The sequence below is a fragment of the Lissotriton helveticus genome, chromosome 5_1 (assembly GCF_964261635.1).
Source record: "Lissotriton helveticus chromosome 5_1, aLisHel1.1, whole genome shotgun sequence".
Lineage (NCBI taxonomy): Eukaryota > Metazoa > Chordata > Amphibia > Caudata > Salamandridae > Lissotriton > Lissotriton helveticus.
The window spans coordinates 311,761,164-311,784,979 of record NC_136065.1 but is presented as its reverse complement, the minus strand read 5'-3'; the positions used below and the strand labels follow the sequence as shown (position 1 = coordinate 311,784,979).

General features: G+C 51.4%; 1 protein-coding gene across 2 annotated transcripts in view; it reads right to left on the bottom strand.

Annotated features, from left to right (window-relative positions):
- PLEKHN1 (pleckstrin homology domain containing N1) overlaps positions 1 to 23,816 on the bottom strand; it is a 102,444-nt gene that overhangs the window by 6,370 nt on the left and 72,258 nt on the right. The window contains exons 10-14 of one of the 2 annotated variants that reach the window (XM_078642351.1): positions 20,473 to 20,548; positions 18,531 to 18,685; positions 14,955 to 15,149; positions 12,586 to 12,849; positions 12,324 to 12,470 (exon numbers count right to left, since the gene is read on the bottom strand). In XM_078642351.1, coding sequence (XP_078498477.1) covers positions 12,324 to 12,470; positions 12,586 to 12,849; positions 14,955 to 15,149; positions 18,531 to 18,685; positions 20,473 to 20,548 — 837 coding nt within the window. The remainder of the gene's footprint in view (positions 1 to 12,323; positions 12,471 to 12,585; positions 12,850 to 14,954; positions 15,150 to 18,530; positions 18,686 to 20,472; positions 20,549 to 23,816) is intronic. The other variant, XM_078642352.1, reaches the window with a different exon arrangement.

Here is a 23,816-nt window from a genome sequence, read left to right as displayed (position 1 = left end):
GGTGCAGCCTCGCTGGGCTGTGGGGTCCTTCTCTGGGGACCCAGGAACACTTAGGGCGCTCTGAGCCTCTCTGGCTCGCCAAACCACTGCGGCGCTTTGGAGCCTCTCGTTGCTCCAACACTAAGGTGCCCCCTGAGCCCTCAGGCTCAAAACAAAGAGATGCTCTCTTGAAGCCCTCGTGGCTTCACTCCGCACTGTAGCGCTATCTCGCGCTACGAGAAAAAGGGGGGGGGGGGGGTGGCGGACACCGACAATGTGTCCCGGCGCCCCTCCCTCCAGCACTGCCACACTCACCGGCTTCGCGCTGGGTTCCAGCGAAGGCGGGTCTCTCCCTCTGGTCCCGGGGCTCTCCTCCGGACGGGCGGGGCTCTCCTCACTCGCCGCTCCGCTCACCAGACGCTTAGGCGGGCTCTCCCCCTTCTCAGGAGAGCCCTGCTGGAACCAGCGCTGGCGTCTGGGCACTTCTTCTCCCTTCTTGCACCGGAGCACGGGGTGGGCTCCCGTCAGCTTCCGGTTTGCCTCGATGTCCTGTCCCCGGCCCGCCTGACTTCCGGGTCGCGGGGGCGGGCTTTCCGTCCGGGCCGCGCTCGGATTGGCCGGCCGGCCAGCCACTTCCGGGTCGTCGCGGGCAGCGCGGCGGCCCGTTCCAGGCACTCGTAGGCGGGGGATGAGTTTACCGAGGAGTGGGCTCCCTCGAGGTAAACCTAAAATATAGCGGCAAGGTCCCTGGCAGGGTGGGCACCTGCCAGGGGGCAAATTAACCAAAATAAGCGAGGTGGGCACTCGCTAGGCAGGCAAAGCGCTCCTCAGCGCTAAAAGGCAATTTACAGCGCTCCCTGCGCTAAATGCCAAATACAGCGCTCTCAAGCGCTAGAGGACCAAAATAGAGCGCTCCCAGGCGCTATAAGTAAAATAAAGGTCCCAGGTGCCCTCAGCAAGCAGGGCAGAGTCCCAGCAGTCTTTGGGCAGGCAGGGGGGACAAGGCTGGGCCCAGAGCCAGCACACTGGGTCTCCAGGCAGGGAGACACCCCAAGTGGCGGTCCTCTGGCCCAGCAGCAGCAACAGCCCCCTCAGGATCCTGGAAGAGAACAACTTCAGTGGGGACACAGCCCCATTTTTATACAGTGCATTCCTTTGTTCAAGGGTGCAGAGTGGGGGCGGAACCAGTCGCAGCTGGTTCTTGAGTACTCTGTTTACCTCAACCACCCTCTCTATTCACTGGCAGGGCTTGGGTCATTAGACACACCACAGGGGGGCGGAGCCAGCATTGTGTGGGGAAAACCCAGCCCATCCAGGACACAGGTACACTCCTCCCACACATTACTCATGCAGATCTCCCACTCACCACCGGGCAGACCCATCCAGACTTCCTGGAGCCTGGCATGCCAGCCAGCTCCAGCCAATCACACGCCAGCGCCCTCACAGCACACGTACAGCCATGTCTAGAAATGGCGCTTCGCTACTAGACACATACATGCTGCATACACCATCTCGCAGCATTCACTCTCACGAGTTCACACATACCAGACTCAAGCCTGTACACCCCACGCATCAGGAACTACCAGGGACACATACATTCCCCATGCATTCCTATGGGCGGGCAGGCCTAGCTCAGCACATGCACTCAGAGTGCGCACGCACTTTCCACTGGGACACAGTGAAAGTGCGCACAATCCAAAAATCACCATCTCCAGGTCACCATTTCAAGCAAAAAGTCTAGGGGTGAACCTGCCCTAAGGGCCAAAGTCCAACATAACCCCCTTCCAGCCAAAACGCAGGGGAGACCAATCACCACCGTGATGGACTTCCCTGCTTGGGGCGATAGAACACGGACGCAGGCCCGCAACTGCAGGGACACCCTCCTGTTCTACGCCACGGTGAACCCGTGGGATTCCCTCTAAACACACTGTCTGGACCAACTGGGCTACCCCACTGGTACTCCCAAGTTGTCCGCGGCCAGGACCAGGCCCTGGGCCACCCAGGTGCCACTGGTCCATGCCAATTCGCAGAGCGGGGGGTAGTAACCCCTGGCCCATAGGAGCCATTCTCCACTCTCCCTGTCTGCAAGACAGGACTAGACTGCCACTGGTACTCCAGCCTAGGGCCTACAACCTCAGGCGGACCAGGAGTCCCAGGGAAGGCTCTCCTCCCCCTACCTCTTCTCCTAGGGTTCCTCCTCCCTCTGCGAGGGGTACCCCTAGAACGCCATTCCAACCCAGGACTTATCCACTCAGGTTGCACCGGGGTCAGAGGTGGGCTCTCCCACCCTCTGCACCCCCTTCCAGAGGTCTGCCCTCTCCCACCTGGAGAAGTTCCTCTGGACGAAGAACCGGTCAGGACACTGGTTACAGTCGTCCTACCCTTCAGGTCAGGCTGACCCTGAACCTGGCCTTCCAACCTCTGGTCTAAAACCTTCGGTGGAACAATTGCCTGGCACTCCAGGACTTCTGGGGACTTACACTCCATCCCCCTGAGGCTAACAAATGTCACATCTGTTGTGTGACTGTCTGTCTGGCGCAGATCTCCCGCCCTCTGTCCACCTGACAGTGCGTGACGATCCCCCAGACCAGAAGTGGTGTTACCATGGTCACTACACGGGAACCTAGCCCAACTGGGTAGTCCCTGACCCACTGGTCCTTCCACTGGGGAACTCCCCCAATCACTCCTCACCCTGGACTCCTGTACCCTCCCTATCGGAGCGGTACTGCCAGACTCTAGAACCACAGGAGCTCTGGTTACAGACGCTCCAGGTCCTCTACTCACTAGGAGATCCTCCTCAACTGGGTTAACAGGACAGCCTAGGTCCCCAACCTGGTGTTCCCTCAAGAAACCACCCAGGTTCTGAGACAGGGCTTCGGGCCTCTGGGGGCTCTCAGCCGCCCACTGACTCCTGCTCCACTGAGCCAGGCAGTCAGCCCCTCCACCCTTCTCACTAACCAGGGACCTAGCTGGGCTACACTGAGCCTCTTCCACCACGCTGGGCTGGAAGATCCCTGACCCACTACTTTTGGAGTCACTCACCAATGACGCTACAGAACCTCTGGTCCCTTCCCAGCGGTCTGCTTCCTCTGCCAGCTCACATGGTTCAGACAATCCACACCCTAACAGGTGTTGGCGCAACCCTGGTGAACAACAACTGAGCAACTGCTCTCTGAGTAACATATCGAACAATAGGTCCCAATCACATTTCGTGGGCTCCCGTACCCAATCACACAGGGCTTCACAACAGTCATCCTCAAAGTCTTCCCAAGACTGATGAGACGGTTTCCTAAGGTTCCTAAACCTCAACCTATTCTCCTCCTCTGGGGAAACAGGAACCATACTCTGGGAACTGGGAATTTCTACACTGTGATTTAAATAGCTGCCACCACTGGACCCAACCCTCCCTGGGGGATCCAGACACTCAACACTGCGCGCAGGGGATAGTCTACCCTCCAGAGCTACTTCGCCTCTGGTGGAGGCCCTCTCAGCCTCCTCTATCCTTTCCTGCGCTAAGACCCTCTCGGTCTCTAGCTGTTGCTTTCTAATGCCCAGCTGTGCCATAGCCTGGGCATGCTCCAACCTGAGCCTCTCTAAAGCCAGCTGGTGCTCCCTTTCTCTCCTCCTATCTTCCAGCTCCTCTGGGGACAGGAAAAGGGATGAGGCGCTGCCTCCTAAACTGGACCCAGCAAGGGACTCCCTATCTATGGGGTCCTCACTATCTGCTGGCGTCCCTGTGCTATCATCTTCCTCCTCCTCAGACTCTTCAGGGCTCCCCTCTGACCCACCACCCTCATGGTGTGAGACCCGGGCCCTCTCCGCACTGTGCTCACGCTCCCAGTCATCCTTCTGCCATTGGATCAGGTTACCCCTAAGTTGGGACTGGGTGTCTGACTCATTCACTTCAATGTCTCTCTCTTCGCAAAACTCTCTCAGTTCATGCAAAAACAGACCCCAGACATTAAAAGCAGACTCCATCTTGGCAAGATGCTCACAGACACGTGCAACACAGGGGACTTAACAATCTGAAGTAAGAGGACACAATTCCAAAACTTCAACAATCTCCTTATCAAAGAGAACTCATACTCATGCGTCCAGGAAAACACACCATTCATCCACACACACCCTCCCCTCGGATCGGTAAGGCAGTTTCTACCACCCCTGACTTCTCAACCTGACCAAAAGCGACACAGGTACCAAACTCTGGAAGCAGGGCGGGGGACAAATGTACTGAACACAATCAAATGACACTCTTCAGGAGAAGAAAATAATGAAACTTCCAAAACAATACAATCCCCTAAAATGTGGTCATCTAAATGCAGAGTTTTGTGGTATGGCCAGTTACTACTAAGGTACAACGCAAACACAAATCCTTATCCCACCGCTTGCCGCCAATGTTGGAAATGGGATCCCCGGCTGGCCAGGGCTTTCGCCAAAGTCAGTCAGAGACCACCACACCCAAGTCAGGGCAAGGGAGTTACACGCCAAGATAACCCCTACTCACCCTCTAGGTAACGTGGCGCGAGCAGCAAGGCTAAACTTGGAGGCGATGTAGGTTAAGTATTTGCGCACGCACCCCAGCAACAACAACCAAAGGCCCACCACAAAGGAAACTCCACACAAGGTTATATAAAAATAGCCTTTGTATTACACCAAAACACATTAGATAAAACACACACTTTACAATGTGCCAGAGGCACGGGCAGAATTTACAGGGGATATGTACAAGACAGGGCCACCTGGACCACTGTCAGGAATCAGAAGTAGCACTTTCAGAAATAGCACTTAGTACATAGAATGTAGCACAAAATAGCACACAACCAGTAATCACTGGTAACCAGGACCTCACTAGCACCACTTGTACTAGGGAGAAAACAACCACCTATGTATTACAATACCTGTAGGGGTGTAAGAGGAAAACACATGATGCAATGCATAACATTCATTCAGAGGTGTCAAGAGGAAAACACATGATGCATCACAATACATTCAGAGGTGTAAAGGCACATGACGCATAATCAATACATTCAGAGGTGCAGAACAAATACCAACTTCCCCAAACTCACCAGTCACCACCTGTGACTGTCCCGGTGTCCCAATGTCAGGGCCTAAACGTGGTAGTTGCCCACAAAGTGCTGGGCAACTGGAGCAGGGAAAGTTAGCGCAAAGTTGGAGCCTCTCTGGGCTCAAGAACCACCACTGTGGCACTGGGGGGCCTCACTGGGCTCCAGACAAGAAATGGCCCTCCTGAGCCACTCTCAGGCTCTTCCACAGAATGGGCACTCGAGCCTCTCTGGGGCTCGCAATGCAGAAGGGCTGGAGCCTCTCTGGGCTCCACCACGAGGGAATGGCACCCTCAGAGCCTCTCTGGGCTCTTAAACAAATAAGGGTACTGCTGAGCCTCTCAGGGCTCCAGCAACAAAGGTGCAGCCTCGCTGGGCTGTGGGGTCCTTCTCTGGGGACCCAGGAACACTTAGGGCGCTCTGAGCCTCTCTGGCTCGCCAAACCACTGCGGCGCTTTGGAGCCTCTCGTTGCTCCAACACTAAGGTGCCCCCTGAGCCCTCAGGCTCAAAACAAAGAGATGCTCTCTTGAAGCCCTCGTGGCTTCACTCCGCACTGTAGCGCTATCTCGCGCTACGAGAAAAAGGGGGGGGGGGTGGCGGACACCGACAATGTGTCCCGGCGCCCCTCCCTCCAGCACTGCCACACTCACCGGCTTCGCGCTGGGTTCCAGCGAAGGCGGGTCTCTCCCTCTGGTCCCGGGGCTCTCCTCCGGACGGGCGGGGCTCTCCTCACTCGCCGCTCCGCTCACCAGACGCTTAGGCGGGCTCTCCCCCTTCTCAGGAGAGCCCTGCTGGAACCAGCGCTGGCGTCTGGGCACTTCTTCTCCCTTCTTGCACCGGAGCACGGGGTGGGCTCCCGTCAGCTTCCGGTTTGCCTCGATGTCCTGTCCCCGGCCCGCCTGACTTCCGGGTCGCGGGGGCGGGCTTTCCGTCCGGGCCGCGCTTGGATTGGCCGGCCGGCCAGCCACTTCCGGGTCGTCGCGGGCAGCGCGGCGGCCCGTTCCAGGCACTCGTAGGCGGGGGATGAGTTTACCGAGGAGTGGGCTCCCTCGAGGTAAACCTAAAATATAGCGGCAAGGTCCCTGGCAGGGTGGGCACCTGCCAGGGGGCAAATTAACCAAAATAAGCGAGGTGGGCACTCGCTAGGCAGGCAAAGCGCTCCTCAGCGCTAAAAGGCAATTTACAGCGCTCCCTGCGCTAAATGCCAAATACAGCGCTCTCAAGCGCTAGAGGACCAAAATAGAGCGCTCCCAGGCGCTATAAGTAAAATAAAGGTCCCAGGTGCCCTCAGCAAGCAGGGCAGAGTCCCAGCAGTCTTTGGGCAGGCAGGGGGGACAAGGCTGGGCCCAGAGCCAGCACACTGGGTCTCCAGGCAGGGAGACACCCCAAGTGGCGGTCCTCTGGCCCAGCAGCAGCAACAGCCCCCTCAGGATCCTGGAAGAGAACAACTTCAGTGGGGACACAGCCCCATTTTTATACAGTGCATTCCTTTGTTCAAGGGTGCAGAGTGGGGGCGGAACCAGTCGCAGCTGGTTCTTGAGTACTCTGTTTACCTCAACCACCCTCTCTATTCACTGGCAGGGCTTGGGTCATTAGACACACCACAGGGGGGCGGAGCCAGCATTGTGTGGGGAAAACCCAGCCCATCCAGGACACAGGTACACTCCTCCCACACATTACTCATGCAGATCTCCCACTCACCACCGGGCAGACCCATCCAGACTTCCTGGAGCCTGGCATGCCAGCCAGCTCCAGCCAATCACACGCCAGCGCCCTCACAGCACACGTACAGCCATGTCTAGAAATGGCGCTTCGCTACTAGACACATACATGCTGCATACACCATCTCGCAGCATTCACTCTCACGAGTTCACACATACCAGACTCAAGCCTGTACACCCCACGCATCAGGAACTACCAGGGACACATACATTCCCCATGCATTCCTATGGGCGGGCAGGCCTAGCTCAGCACATGCACTCAGAGTGCGCACGCACTTTCCACTGGGACACAGTGAAAGTGCGCACAATCCAAAAATCACCATCTCCAGGTCACCATTTCAAGCAAAAAGTCTAGGGGTGAACCTGCCCTAAGGGCCAAAGTCCAACAACGCGTAACCAGTGCAGTTTACGAAGTGAGTTGGATGTGGCAGATGTGTTAGGTAATATACAGAGCAGCCGAGCCGCCATGTTTTGGACTGTCTGTAATTTACGGGTTACCTCTTTGCACGCCCCCAGGAGAAGAATATTGCCGTAGTCCAGTCTAGAGGTGATTAAGGCCTGGACTACGGTTTTCTGGGTCTCCTGAGGGAGCATCCCGATGATCTTACGAAGCGACTTAATGATGGTAATGCAGGTGGAAGAGATTTTTACCACATGATGTTTCATGGAAAGTTGATCATCGAAAATGATGCCCAGATTACGAGCTGTTTTAGATGGTGTGGGGAGCTTACCCATTTGTGCGGGCCAATGTTGGGGGCCCCACAGAGTAGTATTTTTGCCAAATAAGAGAAGCTCTGTTTTTCCCCCGGTCAGCTTAAGTTTGTTTTCATGCATCCACTTGGCGATGTTACTAAGGCCGACACAGAGAGAGGAAGGGGTGGAATGGGAACCGGTTGAAAGAGAATAGATGATATGTGTATCATCGGTGTATGAGTAGATGGTTAACCCTGCTTGTTCTGCAATGTAGGCCAGTGAGCTGACATACAGATTAAAAAGTAAAGGGCTTAGGATGGAGCCCTGGGGAACACCATGCGCCGATTTATATGTTTGAGAGACAGAGGAGGTGGAGAAAACTTGGAAAGTGCGGTCTGAAAGAAAGCTAATGAGCCAGTTGAGGGCTGGGCCGGTGATACCAGATGATTTAAGGGTATTGATGAGGATGGGGTGAGAGACCGTGTCAAAAGCGGCACTCAAGTCGAGTAGAATGAGTGCCACGGTCTCTCCCTCATCCACTCGGCAGCGAATAGTTTCTGAGACCCCCAACAGGGTGGACTCTGTTGAGAATCCGGATCTGAAACCGGATTGAGATGAATGGAGGATCTTATTGGATTCAACATGCTGGGTAAGTTGTGTGATAATGTGTTTTGCTAGTATTTTAGAGAAAACAGGGAGGAGAGAAATAGGACGAAAATTGGATACGTTGTTGGTGTCCGCATTGGCCTTTTTTAGTAGTGGCTTAATCATGGCATGTTTCCAAGCAGAGGGGACCTTGGCTTCTCTGAGGGAGGAATTAAGTAGATCCAGAATAATATTAAGAGAGGGGGTGTCCAGAATTTTTAATATTTGAGGGGGAAGTGGATCCAGTGGAGAACCAGATTTAATGTTATTGATGATGTTGTTGAGTGTAGAACTGTTGAGAAGGTTCCAAGTGCTAATTTGCTGAGCAGATGAAATATGAGTTTCCTCTAAGTGTTTGGGAGAGTCCAGAGAAACCGAGCTGTTGATTGAGCTACTCTGTTGCAGAGATGTGGTGAGCTTGTCCACAGAGACCTCTGGGACACATAGGGTGGCCGGATCAAATAGTTTTGGGGGAGGGGGAGATCGGTTTGTCAAAAGCAACATAAATGGAGTCAATTTTGGAAATAAAAAATTCAGCCAGGGAATTGCATTGTGAAGCGTCTAGGCAGGGCGCTTTAGGCTGGCATGCTGCTCCCGATAGCTCTTGTACAGCCTTAAAAAGAGCCTTGGGGCGATTTTGTGCCTTAAGTATGGTAATATTGACGTATTCTCCCTTTGCAGTTCTGCATAGTGTATAGTAATTATTTAAGGCAGTCTTATATCTTTGCTTAGAGCCTGTGTCGTAATGTGTGCGCCACTTGCGCTCAAGGTTTTTACATAAAGTTTTTTCTATTTTCAATGCATCTGTAAACCAGGGCGCGGGGGGTGATGCTGGTTATGCTTTTTCTTTTGCAGGGGTAGACATACATTGACAGCTTCAGTTAGCCAGGTGTTAACTAAGGAATCCACTTCAATGTTGGTACCTTCAGTCGAGGGTATGATATTCTCAAGATAAGCGTTAAATTTTTTAGGGTCCAGATTAGTCCATTTTCTGAAAGGTCTAGAATCAGTGAGGGCCAAAGGAAGGTTGGGCGGACCGCTAGTAGTGACAGAAAAGGTCACCAGGTAGTGGTCTGACCATAGAATAGGTAGAGATGGGCTGCACACAATGGATTCAAGATTGGAGAGAATGGGGTCAAGAAGATTCCCCGCTTTGTGGGTGGGGCCAGAATTATGTAAAATGATGTTAAGAGCTGCTAGGTCCTGAAGAAGATTAGAGGTAACTGAGCAAGAGGAGTCATTAAAATGCAGGTTTAGGTCACCAATAATCGTAAGATTCGTGGAGTCCTGCAGTAAAGGGGCAATAAGCTCTGGAAGGGCAATTGCCCACGAGCTGGCTGAGCCAGGTGAGCGATAAATGAGCATCCCAGAAGAGGTAAAATTGGGGGACAGCAGAAGTTTAAAATATCCTGCCTCACTGTTCGGTATATCAAAGTCCTCCCATTTACAGGAATATAATCTATTGAAAATTATGGCAATGCCGCCACCCTCTTTACCCACTCTATTTTTTCCTATGTATGTATAATTGTCGGGGAGGGCGGATGCAATGTCAGGGCCAGAGTGATCTTTAAGCCATGTTTCAGTAAGTAATAGAGCCGGTGGTTGGGTGGAAATAAGAAGGTCAAAGATGTCTCTATTGTGTTTCCCTAGAGACCTACAATTTAGACTAAGAAACAAAAAAGCTTGTGGGGGCTTAATGTGTATAGACCGAGATTGAGTGGAAGGGTAATTGCAGGTCGCTATATTTGTTAGAGAAGGGAGGGAGGAAAGGGAAAGGTTACAAATAGGGCAGGTAATAGGGGCCAGATGACGGGAGGGAGGAAAGGGAAAGGTTACAAATAGGCCAGGTAATAGGGGCCAGATGACAGTTGAGGGGCAGACTGTGTAAACAGAGTGCAGGTCTGAGACTAAAAAGGGCCTCTCTGGAATAGGTGATAGGAGAAACAGGAGATGAAATATCAGGGGGCATGGCCCCTGGTCCCGGCCTGTCGCGGACGGGCGCAGACGGGCTTGCCTTAGGCGCGCCTTCGGCGCGCAACCGGCGTGCCCGCTGCGCGTCCTGAAGATACACATTTTTATATGTGCAGAGGGACGGCTGGGGGGGCGTGGTCTCGAAGAGGGGCGTGGCCAGCGGGCTCACCGGTGATGGCGTCGGGGTGTTTGGCTTGGCTGGTAGTCCCGTGTCAGCGCTAAATCCGCTGTACGTTGAAAGATAGGAGCGTGGTATGGCCCCGAGCGAGGTAGTGAGAGGGGAGCAGGTAAGGTTAAAAACAACACACTCAAATTTTTAAAATCAAGAAATAAACGTACTCCCGGCTTTCCGCCTCAGGAGAATGGTATCTAAACGGCGCTAGTAGTCAGCGTTGTTAAGTAGTATGGGCGGGGGCGTGGCCTCGAAGAGGGGCGTGGCCAGCGGGCTCGCCGGTGATGGCGTCGGGGTGTTTGGCTTGGCTGGTAGTCCCGTGTCAGCGCTAAATCCGCTGTACGGTGAAAGATAGGAGCGTGGTATGGCCCCGAGCGAGGTAGTGAGAGGGGAGCAGGTAAGGTTAAAAACAACACACTCAAATTTTTTAAATCAAGAAATAAACGTACTCCCGGCTTTCCGCCTCAGGAGAATGGTATCTGGACATGGAACAGCTTCAAACAGTAAGAATGCAGTAGGTGAAAATTCCTCACAAAACAGTAAACGTACAGGAGATGGACCAGCTCACACACAGTAATGATATAGGAGAGGGAAATATCTGATTAACAGTAAACGTACAGAACATGGAACAACTCACACACAGTAAGGCAATAGGAGAGTAATAGTTTGCAAACAGTAAATGTACAGGACATGGAACAGCTCACAAACAGCAAGGCTAGATGGCAGGGAAAATGCTTACATACCTCAGGTATACTCAACATTAAACTATTTAGGAAACGGTAATGATAAAAGAAGTAAACTGGACAGTAAAATGTGTACAAACAGTAGCATAACATCAGATACTGTTTACTTTTACAAACAGAAATTGCTGTTGAGTGCCAGCCACAGGGATGCAGCAAGTGAAGCAGCTTACTAACAATGTATTGGTCTTATATGAAGGCCTGCTGCGGGCTACGTGAGGGTATTTTAGGTGCTACATGAGCGTCTAGGGTATTCTGTTGTGGGGTTTGTGAGCGTCTGTTGGGGCTCGGCGAGGGTCAGCTCGGTTTATGCTTGGATCTGTTAAGAACTTATTGAGGGTCGGTTGAAAGCTATGTGAGGGTCTTTGGGGATTATGCAAAGGACCATTGGGGCTATATAAGGGTACAGTGGGAGCTATATGAGTGCATATAGGGACTATGTGAGGTTGTCTTGTCTCTATGTAGGTGTATATTGAGGCTATGAGGTCATCTTGGGGCTCCAGTGAACACCAAGTGAGGCAATCTTGGTGGGTGAATAAGTGGTGGTTTCTTATTGATTTTCTGAGGGTTTCTTGGGGACTATGCTAGGATATAATGGGACAACAGTGAGAGTCTCTGATGGACGCTCTGTGAGATGCTGTTTGTGGCTATCTGAAGGGATGTTTGGGGTACATGTGGGTGTCTTGGCTGATAACTGATGGGCAGATTTACTAACAAGTCATGCAATGCAACACAGCAAGATTGCTGCGCTGTGTTGCCTGAAAGGGAGAGGACTGGAAAGCACCATATCCACTAAGAGGTGAAAGAGGTGTGGCGCAGCAGCCTGACTCTGGACCACGGGGTTCACGGTTCGATCCCCGGCGGCAGGATAGCCCACCACCATGTGACTCTGGGCAATAGCTTGCTTAATCTTCCTGACGGCCTCCAGCACCGGTACACCTCTCCGGAGGTAGCTGTGAGCTTAACAAATGCTGGTATTACTAAGATGGCACATTCCCTGCGCTGGCACACAGAGTGCAGCCTAGTGCCAATGAAGGCATCCTTGCGCCATGGAAACACAAGGGCATCGTAAATCTGGGCCTGGGTGTCTCATGTGCTTTTCACTGGTCGCCAGAGGGATAGCTGGGTTTCACCTGGAAGCTATTTTATGGCGCATTGGGTACATTCTTGTTGTTGACTATGTGTGGCATCATAAGAGATTGCGAGGCTTTTCGGGGGTTTTGTAAAAGTATATGGATGATACGTGATTATATACTGAGAACTGTACGAGGGTAAAATGGAGGCTATTCAGCGTCTGTGTGGAGCTGGTTCAGTGTCTTATGGGGAATACATCCTTACCTCATCCAGGAATCTAGGGTAGGATGGCTGGGCATTCGGTGTGTAGGGGTCTGCATACAGGGGGGACTTGGGCAGCGGAGGGAGCTGTTTCTCAGAGATGCTGGAAGCAGTGGAGATCTGACTCTCTGCCTGGCTCCACCTCTTCACCTGTAAGGCGAAGATAAGAATGACAAGATGCTTCATCATGCGGGCTCCACGAAGACACCAGCCTGCGACAATTCTCCCAGTGGGCTTCTGGAGGAACCCAGTGACTGTCACTTACCTCGTCATGCTCCTGATCATACATTGCTGTAGGTTGCCGGCTGTCTTTTGAAAAGTAGGGCTCATTGTAGACTGGGGAGAGGAGGTCCTCACGGGGGGTTTCAAGAATCAAACCGTAACAGTTTCTAGGCACATCCGCGGGCTGGGATGGCAACTGGATATGGAGTCCGGGCCTTCCCTTCGAGGCCCGTGTGCTTCCTCCCTTCTTGAGTTCTGGTGGCAGTTGTGGGGCACCTCCTGTGACCCAGCTGGAGCTTCTGAGGGCCTGGAAGACAAGGAGTGACAAGGCTCAGTGTAGGTAAGAAGAAAATATTGTGTAGTCACAAGAGAAGACTGGTTAGAGGTGAAAGAAAACAGTACCTGTTAGAAAAGACTCAGGCCATCATTAGAAGTAGCCAAATGGCTTAGAACGTCCCCACCACTGGAGTTACCAATGCTAAGGGAATAAGTCAGTCCAGAGGTGGGTACAATCAGGACCATTACAAATTAGAATCTGATTTTCCAATTAAAAAGGAGAAATTACCAAGGGTATAGGGAGTTCCAGGTTTAATTCTCACAGTGATTCCTCATTTTGCTCCTGATTTTTACATGGAGATTTCAGCTGCTTTCTGGTTTCCAGTAACTCTTGTTACCGGCCTCTTCAGTATTATGAGATCATTCAAAGTGAGGGCCTCCGTAAAGGTACAAAAAGTTTTAGTAGAGGAGAAAAAAGTCTGAACTGTGAAAAAAAAGTCAATAGAAGCAGAAGAAGACTGCAGAGGCAAGCCTAGACTTAACCGCAACATGACAAGACTTAGTAGAGGTGACAGAATATAAATAAAAGTTTGAATATATTAAGTGAAGGGCTGAGAAACCGTTGAGTAGAGGAATTAGAAAACTAAATACGAGCAATCTAAGGCTTATTAGAGGCAGGAAATTACAGGCGAAGCACAGGAGAAAAGGAGTGGCTGGGACAAGAGAAGATATGAGATGAGAAAACGAATTAACAGAAGCAAACACAGAGTTGTACAACTCTCACTAGAGGTGAGAAAATACGGACTCTTCCTGAGAGACCAGCATGCCCAGAAATCTCTTGGCTACCTATTGCCAATTCTGGCTGTGGTCTACAAAAAGGTCCCAGGCATGGACTTCAGTGAGGGGTATCCATGCGGAGATGCTTCTATGGTGACCGTCTCTTTGTTACCACTGGCCCTGCTGTTGCTTCAACAACAAAACCATATCAAAGTCTGAGAAGGTTTCAGGAAAAGGCCTGCATTGTGTCAGCATCAGCATCACTGCTGTCCATTTTAAGATCATAACAACATAAACACCTACAACCAAAGGTGACTTTACCAAAAATGGACGGACAAGACTCTTTGACTTCTAAATGAGACGGATCTTCATCAAGTCTTATCACAGGCTGTTTGATACTCCAGTGTTGTTATGATAGCATTACGAGGGTATATTGAGCTCGATTGAATTACATAACCTCTTACTCCAGCCAGTGTTATTATTGTACTGCCCTAGCTGTTCCTGGTCTCAGAAGCAAGCAGGGGTAGCAAGTACAGAAATTGAACAGGGTCTACGACATTTCCTGCTTTCTGTTGAGAAACCCTAGATGAGGAAAAGAATGAACTCTGTGATGTCATCGGGGTCAAAGGGTGCGCATAGAATAGAAGGTGAACTGACGTCCACATTTTCTGGAACTGCATGAAGAGGGCATTCGTGAAATAGCCCATTGCTTTGTGGGACTGTTTTCATTTTTCGCAGAGCTGTTTTGTCCAGCTCTTCCTGTTGTTATTTCACCCATTAATCATCTCTGCTGTAATCTGGCCTGATTTGTCCGTGGGCGGCTCCAATGGTAAGGCAGAGGAGAGTCACCCCTCTGCTCTCAGATCAGATAATAACCTCGGTATTATCATTTTATTTTTCGCTATGGGGCTAGTTTAGGGCGGGTGGGACTGGGATCACAAGGGAAGGAGTGGTTGGTACATTCTGAGTGCGCATGACGGTGTGGCCGGCTGTCTTGGGCAGGCTATACAGTCAGGCACACTTTGCATGTTGCCCACCAGGATGGAATAGTCTGGTGGGGAACATGCACAGGCTCCCACTGCCTGTTTGGGTGCCGAACCAGGGCACTCAGACCAATCACAACGCTGCTCTGCAGCATTGTGATTGGCTAAGGGGAGCTTCACCGAAGCCAAGGAGCGATAGCGGGTGTGAAAGGGTAATTGTTTTTTAAACTTTTCGTTACCTCCCCAACCACACCCCAACCCCTCCAGCTCACCCCGCCATCCCCGTTCCTTGCCAGCTGCCACTTGATTTGTCTCCAGATAAGGTACCCACGGGAGACACAACACAAGTAGAGCACAATCGCAGAGGCACCCTTACCGGTAATGGCTCTGCGTATCCGGGGGACAGAGGGTCCTGCTGCAGTCTGGGGTCGTTCAGGATGGCAAAGGACTGCCGGTCGGATGCACCATTGGAACCGTGGGAGCTGTGGGAATGGCGAGTTCCTCTCTTGCCCGACGTCCAAGAGTTGCTGCGTCCCTGGGAGGCCAAGGAGCTTCGGCCGCTTCCAGAAGGCTGTGAAAGAGGCAGGTATTGAGAGGTAAAGGGTGTGAAATGTACCTTTGTTGTTTCTGTTCTGTGTGTGAAAGCAGCTTCAACTACAGCTGTCGGTGGGCCACGTTCTGTGTATGTAGGGTAGTGCATGAACTGCAACCAATGTAGAATGTTTTATTATAGATCAAAGGTTGGACTTCTGCTCTGTATCTAGTGCTAATTCTTTACACAAGGTAAGCTTTCACTCCTGTCTATGATGTTACAGTCTGTGTGAGGGAAGCTTGCACTGCTGCTACCCTTCCTCTAGTTGTTCCAGGTGTAAGAAGGGTGTTTTATTAATGCTTACTCTGCCGAGCCTTGCTGTGTGTGTGGGAGGGAAGCCTGCACTGCTGCTGCCCTGTGTGGAAGGGAAGCCAGCACTGCTGCTCCCCTGTATGGGAGGGAAGCCTGCACTACTACTGCCCTGTGTGGAAGGGAAGCCTGCACTGCTGCTCCCCTGTATGGAAGGGAAGCCTGCACTGCTGCTACCCGTCCTCTAGTTGTTCTAGGTGTAAGAAGGGTGTTTTATTAATGCTTACTCTGCTGAGCCTTGCTGTGTGTGTGGGAGGGAAGCCTGCACTGCTACATCCCTGTGTGGAAGGGAAGCCTGCACTGCTGCTCCCCTGTATGGAAGGGAAGCCTGCACTGCTACTGCCCTGTGCGGAAGGGACGCTTGCACTGCTTTGCTGTGTGTGTGGGAGGGAAGCTTGCACTGCTGCTCCCCTGTATGGAAGGGACGCCTGCACTGCTACTGCCCGGTGTGGAAGGGAAGCTTGCACTGCTTTGGTGTGTGTGTGTGTGAGAGAGGCAAGCCTGCACTGGTACTGCCCTGTGTGGAAGGGAGGCTTGCACTGCTACTACCCATCCTGTAGTTGTTCTGGGTGTAAGAAGGGTTTTTATTAATGTTTACTCAGCTGAGCTTTGCTGTGTGTGTGGAAGGGGAGCCTGTGTAGTGTTGTGGGCCCTAGGGCCCACATGCTACTAAAATGATTGGCACGGACACAGGAAGTATACTGGTTAACTGGCCGTGAGCCCATGCGCTCGGGCACTTTTATTCGTAAACATACATCACATGTGACGCCTGTGTTGGATGGGTGTGGGGTGCGAGTCTGGCCAGCCCTCGAGGGAGTGGCTCGTACAACTAGTGCCTGCTGAGACACTAGAACGTGTCCAGCATGACACTACAGCCTGCAGTGCTCCTGCTGTGAGGATCTTTGGTCTGTGTGTAAAAGCGAATCCTGAACTGCTACTGCCTGCACTGGGCTTCTTTGTATGAGAAATGCGGTAGTACTGCAGACTTCCCTTACACACAGTGTGGAAGGGATGCCTGCGCTGCTACCGCTGTTCTCGGTGTGGAAGTGACGCCTGCCCTGCTGCTGCCCTGTGTGGGAGGGAAGCCTGCCCAGCTTCTGCCTGTGCGGGTCTTTGTTGTCTGTGTGGAAGGGAAGCCTGCACTGCTACTGCCCTGTGTGGAAGGGAAGCCTGCACTGCTACTGCCCTGTGTGGAAGGGAAGCCTGCACTGCTACTGCCCTGTGTGGAAGGGAAGCCTGCACTGCTGCTGCCCTGTGTGGAAGGGAAGCCTGCACTGCTGCTGCCCTGCGTGGAAGGGAAGCCTGCACTGCTACTGCCCTGTGTGGAAGGGAAGCTGGCACTGCTACTACCCTGTATGGAAGGGAAGCCTGCACTGCTACTGCCCTGTGTGGAAGGGAAGCCTGCACTGCTGCTGCCCTGTGTGGAAGGGAAGCTTGCACTGCTGCTGCCCTGTGTGGAAGGGAAGCTTGCACTGCTGCTGCCCTGTGTGGAAGGGAAGCTTGCACTGCTGCTGCCCTGTGTGGAAGGGAAGCCTGCACTGCTGCTGCCCTGTGTGGAAGGGAAGCTTGCACTGCTGCTGCCCTGTGTGGAAGGGAAGCCTGCACTGCTGCTGCCCTGTGTGGAAGGGAAGCCTGCACTGCTGCTGCCCTGTGTGGAAGGGAAGCCTGCACTGCTGCTGCCCTGTGTGGAAGGGAAGCCTGCACTGCTACTGCCCTGTGTGGAAGGGAAGCCTGCACTGCTACTGCCCTGTGTGGAAGGGAAGCTTGCACTGCTGCTGCCCTGTGTGGAAGGGAAGCTTGCACTGCTACTGCCCTGCGTGGAAGGGAAGCCTGCACTGCTGCTGCCCTGCGTGGAAGGGAAGCTTGCACTGCTGCTGCCCTGTGTGGAAGGGAAGCCTGCACTGCTGCAGCCCTGTGTGGAAGGGAAGCCTGCACTGCTGCTGCCCTGTGTGGAAGGGAAGCCTGCACTGCTGCTGCCCTGTGTGGAAGGGAAGCCTGCACTGCTGCTGCCCTGTGTGGAAGGGAAGCCTGCACTGCTGCTGCCCTGTGTGGAAGGGAAGCCTGCACTGCTACTGCCCTGTGTGGAAGGGAAGCCTGCATTGCTACTGCCCTGTGTGGAAGGGAAGCTTGCACTGCTGCTGCCCTGTGTGGAAGGGAAGCTTGCACTGCTACTGCCCTGTGTGGAAGGGAAGCCTGCACTGCTACTGCCCTGTGTGGAAGGGAAGCTTGCACTGCTGCTGCCCTGTGTGGAAGGGAAGCTTGCACTGCTGCTGCCCTGTGTGGAAGGGAAGCCTGCACTGCTGCTGCCCTGTGTGGAAGGGAAGCCTGCACTGCTGCTGCCCTGTGTGGAAGGGAAGCCTGCACTGCTGCTGCCCTGTGTGGAAGGGAAGCCTGCACTGCTACTGCCCTGTGTGGAAGGGAAGCCTGCACTGCTACTGCCCTGTGTGGAAGGGAAGCCTGCATTGCTACTGCCCTGTGTGGAAGGGAAGCCTGCACTGCTGCTGCCCTGTGTGGAAGGGAAGCCTGCACTGCTGCTGCCCTGTGTGGAAGGGAAGCCTGCACTGCTGCTGCCCTGTGTGGAAGGGAAGCCTGCACTGCTACTGCCCTGTGTGGAAGGGAAGCCTGCATTGCTACTGCCCTGTGTGGAAGGGAAGCTTGCACTGCTGCTCCCCGTCCTGTAGTTGTTTTAGGTGTAAGAAGGGTGTTTTATTAATGCTTCCTCAGTTTAGCTTTGCTGTGTGTGTGGGAGGGAAGCCTGCACTCCTGCTGCCCGTGCTGGTCTCTGTCTATGTAGGAGGGAATTCTGGCCTGTCTGGGTTTTGTTCTGTGTGTAGAAGGGAGGGTTAGAGGATAGTACGGCTGGTGTCAGTACATTGTTTTGTTTAATGTTAAAAAAAAGTGTGGAAGAAACGGCAGGCATTAGTGTGTGAGGTGCCAAGATATAGGGTCTGTGGTGCAGTCTGGCTGGGCCGCCTGAGGACATTAGCCAGAAGTGCATTTCGTGCTTTTAGACCCTGCCTTCCTGTATGATCTGCCAGTGGTGAATCCTACCTGCCCATAGTGTGCCGACCTCGTGCGCGTGAAACCCTCAGATCCAGAGATGGACGAATCGGAGTTCTGGAACTTAGCACTGTGGATGTAGTCCAACCAGTCCTCAAAGTCATCCGTGCTGGAGCAAGTCACACGGATTGTGTTTATTAACCGGCCTGTAAAAGTGCAAGCATTGCCTATTAGTGAAAACCACAAGAAGATTCAACAAAGTCATGCATTATGAGATCAAACATTCAGCACAGTGTGCACTGGCCAAGAGCAACTGCTCTTATAGAGACTGCGAGCAACGGGCGTAGAAGCATACTGGGTCAATATATATAAATATATGTGCTCTTCATCCATTGGCCACTTGTGCTCTTCGTCCATTGGTCAGTTGTGGTGTCATTCATATTTTTCTTCCACTCTGTACAACAAACAGTATGGGGCACTGGGTCAGCTTAATTCAACCATTGGCCAATGACACTGTCGGTGATGTCATTCTCCTTTTTCACAAGGAGCCCATCCACACACAAAGGAGTTCCCTTTGATGGCAGGGAGTGGGACTATTATTGCAATGTGCGCTTTAAAAATACTTTTGCTCCATGTTTTGTTTATATTGGCGAGTATCCAGAAGCTTTCACCACATAAAAGATTTACAAAAAAAATGACAAAACAAGTGTTGACAAAGCCAAAAGGCTGACAACCAGCACCAGACATAATGGCCTGACAATTGCTTATTTGAGATATATTTATTTAGGCATTTTAAACAGTGCTGCACATCACCTCACCGTTACTTTAGTGTGCTGAGTAGTTCAACATAGTTCAAAATACAGTTCATGGGATTGTAGGGTAGCAGGAGTCCAAATGCCTGCAGGTGATGACCCCTGGCTGATAGTGCTCACTTGCTGCCAACAAATGTGTGGTGTAGTCAAGGGCCAGTCTGAAAAACTATATTTTTAGGATTTGAGTTTCTGCCAAATTACAGATACTGTTCAAGAATATGGTCCCTCTGAAAAAGACTGTACTTTGGACTATCGATTACCAGAACATCATGACACACTAATAGTGTAGATAAAATATCGAAAGGTAAGTAAATATATGAAAGTACAGATTTACTATTCTTAACTCAACATCCAGGTATCCTGAAGATATGTATCGTCAATGTACATATATGTGGAGTTAGGTATAGAAAATCTGTACATATTTACCTTTCAATGCATTGTCCCTCATATTCTCTCTACAATATTAGTGTCCTGCGATATTCTGTAGTCAATATTCAGGGCCCACACCCTGAAAAGCCAGTAGGTGTGGGGAAGAGTCAGTCACATACCCTGGAATAATTCTGAAAGGCAATTTGGGCAGGGGACTACCCGGACAAAAGCCAGACATGGCTTTGAAAGGGATGTATGACATTACAACGCATGCATTTACATCGCATGCCTTTACAACGTAAGTATTACAACGCAGTCCATTACAACGCATAGTGCTTTGGGGTGCTGGATAGTGAATAGTTTAATTTACTATTCCAACTCCAGTCCCCGTGGACACTAGGGAAGGTTATTGGATAGTAAATTAACCTATTCCCTATCCTAGAGCGCCCCCCAGAGCAATGCGTTGTAATAGTTTGCGTTGTAATGGTTGCGTTGTAAAGGCTCTGCGATGTAAAAGTTGCGTTGTAAGTGTTGTTCACCCTTTGAAAGGCTGGTATGGCCGGGGCAGAATATATCACAAGCATCAGTTCCTTCCATATATTCACAACACTGCCTAGATGTAACTCGATCTAGTTGTGTGCTGCTATGCAACAACAACAAAGCGTTCGGATCAAGACTCGAGTTGTCTCTAATCAGGTGCACTGTTGTAGAGTGTAATAGATATGCTCTTCCAAAAATAGTCTGAGCTGCATTCACATTTTGGAGGCCTAAGAGAATGCAGTTAACACATTTCACAGCTCTGAATGGCTTACCTTCTATGAGAAATGACCTGGCAGGCCGGCTTCCCTCCTCTGCCGTCACCTGGATGGCCTTCAAAGGGAGCTCGCCCTGTTCAGGGGGAAAAAGAATGACAAGTTGAGCATTTTTGCAAAGCCAGAATCTTCTCTCTCTTATGCAACTGAAAACTGCCAACTGGCGTAAATATCACATAATACAGCTGGGAAAAATGCTAGAAAGGGAAAACAGGGATAAAATGTTGTCCTGGCTGGCTCCCTCTTTAGCCAAAACTACCGGCAGAAGGGCTTAGTTAAACCGGAACAGGTGAGCAACAGTATCAATGATGTATTTGCCACAATAAGAAAAAAAAATGCAGTAAAATAGAAATGAATTAATGTGATGGTAATGGTAATGGTGGACCCGCGCAGGGCCATTAATAGAACATCTGCGGTACTTTTAAACTAACTATAACAGCTCTTCCTAGCATAATTGCTGCACTTTTACAGGGGCTGTGCCATCACTTCTTAGCAAATCTGCTATATCTTTTAATGCGACTGTAACAGTAGTTAACAGCATGACCGCCGGCAATAGCACTTCCTAGCTGGGCAGCAATACCTTATCACATATTATCAGCACTTCAAAGTAGTGCTGATTTTCTTTCAGTACGACAGTTCTAGCACTTTACAGTAAAGCTGCTATATTTTTAATGAGACAGTGCCAGCACTTCGTAGATGGGAAGCCATACTTTTTACTGGATATTATCAGCACTTCAAATTAGGGCTGGTTTTCTTTTAATGGCTCAGCACCAGCACTTCTTTGCTGGGTTGACATCCCTTTTATTACACATTCTCACCACTTCAAGGGAGGGCTGACTTACTTTCAGTGAGACAAGACCAACACAGCAAGGCAGCTATACGTTTAATGGGACAGTACCAGCACTTCTCAGTTTGGCAGCCATACTTTGTATTGCACTGTATCATATCAGCACTTTAAAGTAGGGCTCATTTATTTTCAGTGAGACAGTGCCAACACTTCACAGCAAGGCAACTATATTTTTAATGGGACAATACCAGTACTTCCGAGATGGGCAGCCATAACTTTTACTGGATAGTATCAGCACTTCAAAGTAGGGTTGATTTACTCTCAATGACACAGTACACGCACTTTACGGAGGAGTAGCTATACTTGTAATTGGACAGTGCCAGCACTTCTTAGTTGAGCGGCAATACTTTTAAAGGGACGATTTTAGCACTTCTTTCCTGGCATGACATACTTTTAATGGGATAGAGCAAGAACGTCTTAGATCCGAAGGAAGAAAGTCATTTACCTCAACACTTGTATTTCAATTTCTCAGTCCCTCAGCTCTTCAATAACCTGACAGCTCATAATGCCCTCACCGGGTGGGGGTGGGGGAGAGGTTAAGGGGACAATAATCATTAAATCAGTGCACGCCAGTGATGCATCCGCTTGTGACGTAAGGGGATGTTTGCTGCGTGTGAACAGGATATGACAGGCTGACCTGGGCCCGCCTCAGGTGGGCACTGCGTCACTCTCAGTGGCCATAGGCTGCACCCTGATTAGTAAGCGAGCCGCGCGGCTGTGCCAGGAAGCAGCTGATTCACAGGTAAATACAACTCCAACATTCCCAGCGATTGTGAAAGTGCAATGGAGTGTGTGAACGCGCACGAAGGCCTGGGAAAGTGCGGGGCCGTGCTGGAGAGCGCAGGGGCTACAAAAAGAACGAGAGTTCATGTGCCAGGTGGTGGCCACCCGTGGGAAAGCAGTGCCCACAAAGAAGACGCTAGCCTGGGTTGCACGTGACAATGTGGAACGCGTTTTGTTTTGTTAACTTATTTTCTAACACGCACGATGCTAGGCACGGTGTTTTCACGTCGGTGAACAGTAACAGTTTTCACAAAATGTACAATAAAAACGCAGAGAGCCTTGTGTGAAAGTATTGGGCACTTTAAATAAATAAAATAAACGTCAGAAAGTGCAGGATCAGGTGTGAAAGAGCAGCCCATGGGTGAAGAAGGGGATTTGTGAAAGTGCAGGGCCACTTGTGAGAATTGTAAACTTGTGAACGTGGAGGTCAGAATTTGAAAGTCTGCTATGTCCTTGTTTTATTAAACTGTTTGGCCTTTTCCTGATTTGCACCTTGCACTGTAAACATATATGTTTGTTGCTTTTTCTACCCGTTTCTTCTTTGCACAACTCTTTATAAAACGTTATAAATTAAATAAATAAAGCTGCTTGTGAAGTGAATGACCAAGTGCCAAAGAACAACATGGGGCGAATACCAGTGGATTGATATTAGATATGTGAATAATAGTGTGTTCAACATTTACATGGCCCCGCTCGCACACGTAGCCCAACAGCACGACCTCAACATACTCGCCGACGACACTCAGCTGATCCTCTCCTCACCAAGGACCCCATCACCGCCAAAGCCAACCTCTACGAAGGGATGAAGGCTGTCGCCGACTGGAGGAAGACCAGCCGTCTGAAGCTGAACTCGGACAAGATGGAGGTCCTCATCCTCGGCTCCAACCCTTCAGCCTGGGACGACTCCTGGTGGCCGATGGCACTGGGGGCAGCCCCGACCCCCACCGACCACGCACGTAACCTGGGAATCATCCTCGACTCAACGCTCTCAATGACCAAGCAAGTCCACGCCATCTCCTCCTCCTGCTTCAACACCCTCCGCATGCTCTGCATGATCTACAGATGGATTCCGACAGATACAAGAAAGACAGTCACCCAGGCCCTCGTCAGCAGCAGACTCGACTACGGAAACGCCCTCTACGCGGGAGCCCCGACCAAGCTCATCAAATGACTACAACGCATCCAAAACGTCTCAGCACGACTGATCCTCGACGTACCACGCCACGGCCACATCACCCCCCACCTGAGAAACCTGCCCCGGCTCCCCGTCAACAAGAGGATATCCTTCAAGCTCCTCACCAACAAACACAAGGCACTCCACAAGACCGGCCCAGCCTACCTCAACAGACGGCTCTCCTTCTACATCCCCAACAGCCAGCAACACTCCAACCGACCTCTCACTCGCTACCGTCCCGCGCATCCGAAGAACAACCACCGGTGGGAGATCCTTCTCCCACCTCGCCGCCAAGACATGGAACACCCTCCCACTGAGCCTACGACAGACCCAAGACCTGCTGACCTTCAGGAGGATACTCAAAACCTGGCTGTTCGATCAGTAGCGCCCCCACCCCCAGCGCCTTGAGACCCTCGCGGGTATGAAGTGCGCTTTACAAATGATTGCTTGATAGTGAACAGCAAGCTCAGTCCGGAAACCCAGGGCGATTCATCAACAAAGGGAGCAAATGCACCATTGAACTCCACAATAGTTGAGATC